General features: G+C 37.3%; 1 protein-coding gene across 1 annotated transcript; it reads left to right on the top strand.

Moving 5' to 3' along the window:
• Positions 1 to 3,907: 3,907 nt before the first annotated feature.
• Positions 3,908 to 6,008, top strand: LOC129565439 (keratin-associated protein 6-2-like). Its single transcript, XM_055440381.1, has 4 exons — positions 3,908 to 4,060; positions 4,287 to 4,479; positions 5,045 to 5,221; positions 5,426 to 6,008. The coding sequence occupies exons 1-4, from the start codon at positions 4,049 to 4,051 to the stop codon at positions 5,692 to 5,694; spliced, it is 651 nt and encodes a 216-aa protein (XP_055296356.1). The 5' UTR covers positions 3,908 to 4,048; the 3' UTR covers positions 5,695 to 6,008.
• The last annotated feature ends 3,830 nt before the right edge of the window (positions 6,009 to 9,838 follow it).

The following is a 9,838-nucleotide window of genomic DNA, read 5'->3' as shown; positions in this document are numbered from 1 at the left end:
AGAGAGAGAGAGAGAGAGAGAGAGAGAGAGAGAGAGAGAGAGAGAGACTGAAATTGGAAAACGCATCGGTTTAATTTGCATATTTGCCACTATGCATTTCATCAAGTCATTTCCAATAAAATCGTCAAGTACATTCGAATTGGAAATAAATGCTCAATTTTGTATTTGCTTTGGCAACCTGAAATCAGAGCATTATTTACATTGTATTCACTTTGTAAATGGTATGTTTGACATCACTGAAACGATCGTATGGCTGGCTGGTTGCTTTTCCAATGAAAAATATATATCGATTCAATAGATGCACGCTGTGCGCTTGAATTACAATCGCATCATCAAAATACACCAGCGCCCTGCCACATACCGTGTTTGAACATACTGTGTTTGGACGTCGATGAACAGTGAGAGAAATTTGCACATTATTCAAAAGGATATGCGATTGAATGGAATCGGTTACTGAAAGGAACAAAATAAATAAATAGCCACGAGCTTTTGGGGGGCTTTGACTGATATTGTGAAACGAAACCCAAATTCGGTGAATGTCCAGGTCCACACAAATTGCATGACTTTGATCTAACTTAAACGAATGGCATGCACCACGATTCTATTATTGAAAATTCGGCAAATATTGTCAAATGCTGCTATGCTCGTGCAAACAGCATGACATCCAGATTGTTCAATATTTTACATGGTCAATAACACCAGCTACATCACTATTTTCGATCGCATCTGTGCAGGTAAATTGCTAACAGCGAATCGGCACTAAAACCGCTTGCAATATGGTTTCTCAGAATATTTCAGGTTTTTTCTGCGCACCATTTATAGTGCACACATTTTTTGAGCTACTTCCAAACAGATTCTCAGGATGACTTCATTTGTGCACGAAATACCCATGTAAATCGCGCATGACGCAGTATTCTTTTCTGTTGTTGTTATTTATTGGTTGCTTTAATTGTCATAATTTTTCATTTTAATCAATAGCACGGACGAAGAAGCTTCAAGTTTCAACTCGAACACACAAAAAAAGACGAATACATTAAACATTTACGACGATTGCATAATTTTTCATTGACATTCGAAACATTATTATTTACCTGCGTCAACAAAGTAATTAAACCGAAACACACACACACACACATACAAAATATTTGCCATTTTTTACATGGGACAGAATGAGCGACGGTTCACCGATGATATGTCATTGAGATTGGTGTGAACAAAAGTTGATGTTTGGTGGTCGAGATAAAAATGAAAAGAAAATTAACGATTCATTGCATGCACCAAAAATACGGAGCGGATGATGTGGAGCGTGTACCGAATATTAATTTATTTCGTCTTAAATGTGCTCTCCTCTCGCAAATGAGATAAGATACGACAGCGGCTAAGCACATAAAAGAGTAATTTGTTGTTTTTGGAGACAATATCGTTGCAAAAAATATGATGAGTTTGTTTGTTATTGTTGTTGTTATTTTGGGCCAAACGAAGTGGACAAATGAGCCAGAGGGAGAAAGAAAATGAGAAGTACATCATCGAAATGTGGTGCTAATATCCAAACGCACATTCATGTTTGCAAGCACAAGAATTAATTGAGTAGCCTCCATGAGGCATGAAGACAATGAGAAGTGGCGGTTTCGTTTTAAGTAACATCGTGTCAGTGATACTTATCACTGGAATTGTGCCTGACAAGTGAATGAAATTTGTCTCGATTCCAAATGACTGAGTCGAATTCAATGCTTTTTCCATTTGGTTTGTAACGACGATGACGACGGCGGCGGCGGCATCGGACACCCGTGTGCCTATGGTATCTGCCATCACAAAATGTCGTACACACAAGTCAAGTCATTCTTGTTATTATGTCAATAAATCGGAAAACAATATTACAGTAAATTAGTTCCTGTCGACTTTGCCGAACAGTGGTGAGACATCTCTTTTTCTTGTTAGCACTCACACTCGAGATGCGATGCGATGTGATCAGAATAGAAGCACAAGCGAAGCAAAAAACACAAACAACAACAAAATTCAAATCACAACGCATTGTAATGGATGTTTATACGTTCGATGATGTTGCTTCCATGATTATTATCATTAATACTTATTGTATGGGTGCTGTTTTTATTCGAACGTTTGATTTCGTTATAGATCGATAAATTGGGCGCCCAACGCATTTTTACGCCGGTAATGACGGTCTGTAGACGCAACACGTTCCGCATGGCAACATTTCACTATTCATTGTAATTGTTTGTTTGTTTCTTTATTTCTTCAATCGTTGTCTATGCTATAGCCTATACATCGGTTTCACAACTAGCAGAAGCTGAGCTAAATTCAGCACTTCAAAATGACAACAGCATTCCGGCAATGGTTACATCAGTTCTAATAGACTTTTTGGTATATACTACACAAATGATTCAATTTTTTCTATTTCTGTTTACTCAACAAATCAATAGTGATTTAAAATTGGTAATCAAGGCCGTTTAGATTCTAAATTCAAGAACAATTCCTGTGGTGGCAGTGGCGGCCCGTTTGTAATCGCTTTAATGTACCATTAAATTTAAATCACAACGCATTGAAATGGAAGTGGATAAATTAATATTTGGAATTATCGATATATTTTGTTTATAAATTCCATTTTAATACCCGTTAATGTCTGCATTAAGAGGAGAATAAAGACATTGTCGCATGATTGATGGCCATTTGAACAATTGGCCCATTCTCTTCTAAATTCAGCCAAAGATAACCATCTATCAGCAAAATAAATTGTCAATATGTATATAAAATCGCTATATTTGGCTAAAGCCATTTGACACGTACCATTTTGACAATGATTCAGACCAGAAAGAGAGAGAGAGAGAGAGAGAGAGAGAGTGTGTGTGTAACTAATTGCTTTGTTTTTGGCGCGCGCGTTCTCTCCCAATGAAAACTATGTTTATTGCAATAAAACGTATTCTTGACATTATAATTGACCGCACAAAATGCGATCTAATCAATTTTTAACGCCCGATTCTTTTGGATTTCGGCGGCTTTGTAATCACACTCTATTTTGATATAGAATCTGCGTGCGGTTTGGCTTGTTTTATTTGCGGGTCGGCCGGATTATGTAAACGATTTAGAAGCTTCCATTGTTCAGGCTTTTCGGCGGGGCTAATCATTTATTTACAACACGGCACCGAACTGATCTCATTCAGCGAAACCATGGAACTTTTTGAGAATGACTAAACTTATGCATGCTTTTGCGGTTTGTGACGATAAAATAGTACATACATATATATATCGCCTGTTTGCCCGGCTGATTTACACGTTGAAATCAAAAAGACAAAAGCGAATACGCCGAAGCAGCAACACACAAATGACAACAATTGACGAGCGAAAAGAGTTGAAATGAATCAAGCTGTAAATGACAATAACACACTCACTGGCCAAACGAAATGAATTACATGCATTGTTTACATGGTTGTTTATTTAAATTTGAACAAAAAAGACACACACACACACACACATATTTTTGTGCACAAAATTTTGTTTTTTTCGGTTTTTGCGGAGCAGGCGGCTATGGAGCGATGAAGCAGGACAGCATGTATTATCTCTCTTAACAAATCATTTTGACTGTATTTACGAGATTTGGTTGTTTTTTTTTTTTCTTTTTCTGTACTTATTGGACGCGACCGAAAGTGAATGCTAACACAAAGTATTGTGTTGCGATTCTGTTCATGCTGCTGCTGTTGCGGCCGTGTCGTGTGTGTGTCAGTATTTTTTTTTTCGTGTGCTTGCTTCTTTCGCTTATGAAAATAGTTACTTATTCTTTGCTGCCGCTTACATAAGTTCAAGTACAAATAAGAAAAAATACTACACCCGCCTAGATATGTAATATTTCGTGAGATGTTGTGGCAAACGGCGGCTATAAAAACGAATACTTTGCCTGCTATCGAATCAGTATTCAACAAAGAATCATCTCGGAACGCTTCCAAACGTCTCCGTGGACTTCATCTAGAATTTGATCAAGTCTGTTTTTATTAATTCGTTACGAGAGTGTAATTTTTCAGAGTCGATTGAAACAATGAAAGTGTTGGTGAGTTCAGAGTTGTGCAGTTTTTTCTTTCATTTTTGCATGAAAGTTGTGCAAGTGCTACGATAAATCATATTTCAATTTAGATTCCATTTTTCAATAAATAACGAGTTTTTTTTTTTTGGTTCACACAATTTAAATCTGAAAAATGAAATAGTGATCCCCAGGCATTTGGATGGAATAATAACCGATTTTTTTCTTTTGATTTTCTGAATACAAAATCAAACAGGCAGTGATATTGGTCGCGTTGAGCGTTGCATTAGCAGAAGAAGTGGCCGAGAAAAAAACCGAAAAACGAGGGATTTTCGGATCGGGTTACGGATACGGCAGTGGATATGGCGGTGGATACGGCACTGGATACGGCACTGGATATAATACATATGGCAATGGCTTGTATGGCAATCAAGCATACAATCAATATGGTACGACAAATAATAAAACTTTTTTTTTGCGAAATGAAAATTCCATGCTTATTAGCCTTTGGCAATAACACAGAGACTGACAATAAATAATGCAAACTCTTTCCAAATGATATGTGTGTTCAGATTTCAACAGATTTTTAGTAATTTTCCACTCAATTTTTGTAACAATGTATGTGAAGCACTCTTGAATTCCATAGCTTTAATCGGAAATCATTTGAAATGATTTGATGTGATTTGCAATTAATTCACCGTATGTATGTGGACGCATTTTTTTTGTCGAAATCAATGGAATTCAACCTTTTCTTCTATCGATGTCCCCGATATGGAAATTGGTGCTTTTTGTTTGGCAACAAATTCAATTTTCCCTTTGACAAATAAATCCCTTTGATATATGTGTGTGCACATTTCGAGGCTTTGTGCCTTGTACAATCAAACTGTACTAAAGCTCGTATCTGAAATAGAGCGGATTTTTTTTCGGAACCAGAGGCAGTTTTATTTGTAAAAAAAAGGGCTTATTCGCATCCGAATCAAACAGATAAAAACAAAATAATGTTAAATGTTCCAGGCTATGATGGTACTAGCAGCCCATACAGCTATGGCTATGGCCAAGGATATGGCCAAGGATATGGCCAAGGATATGGAAACTATGGCGGTTACAATCAAGGGCTTAACACAGCTTACGGAAGCGGTGGATACACTTACAATCGTCCATTGAGCAACTTCGGCTATCCTGGCTACTCAGGTAATTGAAAAAAAAAGAATTTGGAATCGTTTTTGTTTTGCACATTTGCATACTGAGAGAGGAAATTCAGTTTGTGTTTGACTGCAGATGATTTGACATCTTTCACATCTGCACTGATGAGCCATAAACAGCGAAATCAGTCACTAACGATTTATTCGTTTATAAAAGTTTTGGGAAAAGAAATTAAAACAAATATTTTTGCAGGTACATACAGCAATTACAATAGCTATCCTGGTGCTTATCAACAAAGCTATGGAAGTGGATACAATAATCGACAACAATACAACAACTATGATGGCTACACCTCACCATACAGATACAATAATTATTTGAGCAGTGGTTATAACGGCTATAATAACAATTATGGCTACAACGGATACACTGGCTACCCAAGTACCGGAGTCATTGGATTGCAACAGCCATACACTCAGGGCTACAGCCAACGATACAACTCTGATGGATATGTTTATTAAAACGATCGGAAAATCTTCGTTAAGAGCAAAACAGAAGATCAGACGATGCCCTCTCGAAAAAAAAAACCAACAAAATAAAACAAGCAAACACCAACACTCACTCATCGACTTGCATACAAAGTCACCCTTTACTCGTTTTCCATTCGAAAGCCAAAACTTTTCTCGAAGATTGATTCGTGTGAATAAATGTACTATTCATTGATGAATTATACTCTAATTGACAATTCCCCATTTTTTTCTATTTAACAAAACCGAAAATGTATGAATTTTTTTTTTTGGAAGCGCTTAAATAAAATCATGAACCAAAAACCGAACCATTAATGCGTCATGTCCAATGTTGTACACATTTTGTTTTTTGTGTGTGTCTAGGAACTCAACGGTTTACAACTCATTAAAAATGCAAACTGAATTGTTATCATCGCCGCATATCGCTTTATGAACAATCATGGCAATCGCGTTCAATCATGTATTTTGGTCATGTCATACTGCATCAGTATTCATGAGTACAAATTAACAGTGGCTAGTGTAAACAACAACGACGAAAAAAAGAGAGGATTTTCAAACAAAATTAAATCTCGGCGAACGAACTCCTACCGCTGATGAAAAACAGCATATAAAAATAAAATGGAAATAAAAATTATCGTCGGTCACAATCTGCGAAATAATTACGGATTTATGCAAATATCATTTGACGCAATGAAGAAATAAAGCGGTCAGTGAACAGTTTGGAAGTGTGCGTGTAGTGATGAATCTCTCGAAAGTGATTGTTAGCTGGTAGCAGCAGGTACAGTTTGCTTTGGATATCGGAAAGTTGACAGTTGACTCTGCCGCTCTACATGGCAATTAACACTTTTATGATTGATTTCTATTTTTTGTGTTTGTGTCTTTAAGAGAGAAAAACGAAGAAAATGGCCATACAAGCGACGTATACTCGTCGCACAAAAAATACAAGAAGGAGAAGAAAAAAACCGCTCGAGCCATTTATCAGTTTGCAAAAGCGATGTTTGACGTTCGACGTTCATTGATCGATGCCATACGATATTTTCATAAAGACAGCAGCGTTTTGTTGTTTTTTTTCATTGTTGTTGTTTTTGTTTATTCGAACTGAGTTCGAACGGGCAGTGCTAGGCCAACAACAATTTTTATGATGCTTATTAATTTTTCACCTTTAGATAATTATAATAATATCGATCTTGATTAAAGATGCTTAACAAAACTGAGGACCGGACTATATACGTATATAGTGGCTAAACGATGCATTTTGCACACATTTTACCATCAATCAATTTGAACCGATGTGTGCACAATTATTATTACCCTTTGAAATCGGAGTGCACGAGTTTCCACACATACACACAGAGTGAGACACGTTCACTCGCTCACACACACGTAGATCAAAACATATAAGAAGAGTGAGAAAACAATTAAAAGACACTTTCGCACGTATTCACACGTATAATGCGGATGCGATCGATTGTTCAAATGTTCATCGAGTAATCGTAGCAGCAGCAGTACCACTGGCAGTATGACGTAGTGACTTTCAATTTTCATCTTGTGCAAAATGGCAAGTGCAACTGAATCTATTTCTAAGTGGCAATTTGTATTTGCAACACAAATGGAATTTACATCATCATCATCAGTAGCAGCAGCAGCAGCAGCAATAGCATACACAGTGAGCATTTCCTTTGCGCCGTCAGTTATTGGATTTTCTATTTTGCTGTAATTTGTGTACGTGAGCACAGCAGATATGTTATTTGGCCAAAGATACATTTCGCGTTGAACCACACGCTCAATTTGTCGTGTCGTGTCTTCTCTTCCTCTGCTCGCATCGCATTGCTTCGTCTCCAATGCAAGAGCAGCAGCAATGGCAGTGCCAACAACATGAGCAACATCAGTAGCTGTAACTGTAGCAGCAGCAGCGATTCGGATTTGTTTTTGTTTCATATTTGCTGCTCTAAATTAAAGCATCGTCTAGCGTGCGATGACGTGCTCACGGTACCAGTTTTGCTATTCGCATTCGTGCGCTAACTGGCTCCTAAAGGTAAGTGCCACGCACTGAATAAACGAAGCAAGCCAGCAAAAATGAATTGCAATCATAAGCAGAGGTTCAAGTTTAGCTGCGAAACATTATTACGTTAATTGACCTTTTTAATACAGGTGACTGCGTTTATCGTGCATATTGTGCGCTACACACAATACATTTTACATACGACACAATTCGTTTCGTCTCGTCTCGACTCATACTGACTCAACCAAGAACACGGGGCCACAATGAACACTACCATTCCACCGTTGGATTTGTGCATTTTTTTTATTTCCGATTTTTGCACTTGTTGCACACAAATATTTTCCGTTTTTCACCACAAGAATGCCAATAAAATCCATAAATATTTGAACGCTTTTTTTTTTCTTCATGGAAATGAAATGAAATGAGTAACACTTAAATACCGGTAATGAAAAAAAATGAATGTTTATAATTTAACTGTGGCGTGCTATAAATTTTTTTCATGATTCCTGTTATTTCCATCATTTTTTCTAGCTGTGATGCAATTTCCGATATTTCGCTGCGACTTGGACAGAGACGAAAAGAAAGAGAGAAAAATCACAATGATCTTATCTAATATGCAATCACGTAAATTGCCAATCCAGTAAAGACACTCTTTGCATTTACAGCTTTTTTTCTTTTCTCGATTCATCGATATAATCTCATGCATTAATCTTGCTTGCTATTTACATTAAATTTGTCTGAGTGGCGAATCATGCAACCTAAGCAGAGAGATATTGATTCAAATGACAAAATGGCACTGCGAAAATGTTGCGATCGTATATTACGAGGTCTGTATAGCGAGTCGAACTTGATTTGTAGAAGTGCAAACGATTTTCCGTGCATTTGCATACGTTTGTCTTCCGTTTCAGCATTTTCGATTGTGTGTGTGCCCGTGCATTTGTGTATTCAAGAGTGTTGTTCGCACGAAAACTGGATTGAGCGTACGCGTGAACGAGCGAACGCAAAATAATGTGATTGTACATAACGAAAGTGAGTGCTCAATGATTGTTTTTTTCGCCGTCTTCTTCTTCTATTATAAGTAGACTAATAGAAAGATTGTTGCTCCAGTGAACATGGCTGGAATCAAGTATCAATCGCTACGAAAAACGAATTCAATTGATTTCCCTGTTTGATTTAATTATGCATTAGACACTCTTCGGCTCTGCGTCAATGTTTTGAAATGTTTAATGTCAGCCAGTAAAACCACCTCTTGTTTCGTGTATACATTTTGTGCTGCAGCGGACCGAATGCGATTTATTTAATAATTTTTATTTTCGAAAGAAAAAATAATCACAGATAATTGTGTGTATGGCTGCTTTGAATGAATGAATGGATGAATGGAAGTGATCGAAAAGTGTGATTGCCGTTATGTGCACATCGAGCTGCAAATAATAATTACACGCCGATCAAATGATGATTACACCCGGAATTGATGCCATTGCAAGTGCACACGTGTGTGTGTGTGTGTGTGTGTGTATCCGTGTATGTGCACCTTGGGTCAGGTTTTTAAGATCATGACTAATTTAAATGCTCTCTAATTACCCGTGAAATTTATATTAATAACTGTGTTTTTCTTCTTTCGATTCGATTTGATGACCGGATGGAGTAAAAGAAGTCAGTCGGAAGTGTTGTTGACGACGGCGCATAGATAATTTCCCATTGAGAGACAATTACACGGACCGATAGGGCCGTCGCCACATTCGAATTCTATTCTGTTTTGGCAGATGAATTTTTCAGTGAAAAACAAACGAAACGAAATGAAAATGAAATTGGCTTCGACCGTAGCACTTTCACTCGTACAGAAATAATGATAATGAGCTCAATGTCTGTCTGCATGGTTTTAATGGGCAAATCGTAAAAATTTCGAAATTATGTGTGCAAATGCAATTTTCGTTCGTCCAAAAACCCTTGCAAAGAGCTCTCTCATTTGTCAATCAAGTTTTCCTTTTCACTACACCATTTTTCGCGCTTGATCGCCCATTCAACTCCGAAATGGAATATCGATGCGGGGCAATTAATGCAAATTATGCATTTAATCACGTTAATCTGAATCGCAAATCTCGACGAAAAAAACCGATGAATTCATCAAAATTGGAG

The sequence above is a fragment of the Sitodiplosis mosellana genome, unplaced genomic scaffold (genome assembly GCF_009176505.1).
Source record: "Sitodiplosis mosellana isolate CC-2019 unplaced genomic scaffold, AAFC_SMos_1.0 Smas_scaffold_1, whole genome shotgun sequence".
NCBI classification, from domain to species: domain Eukaryota; kingdom Metazoa; phylum Arthropoda; class Insecta; order Diptera; family Cecidomyiidae; genus Sitodiplosis; species Sitodiplosis mosellana.
This window is presented reverse-complemented; position numbering and strand designations above follow the sequence as displayed.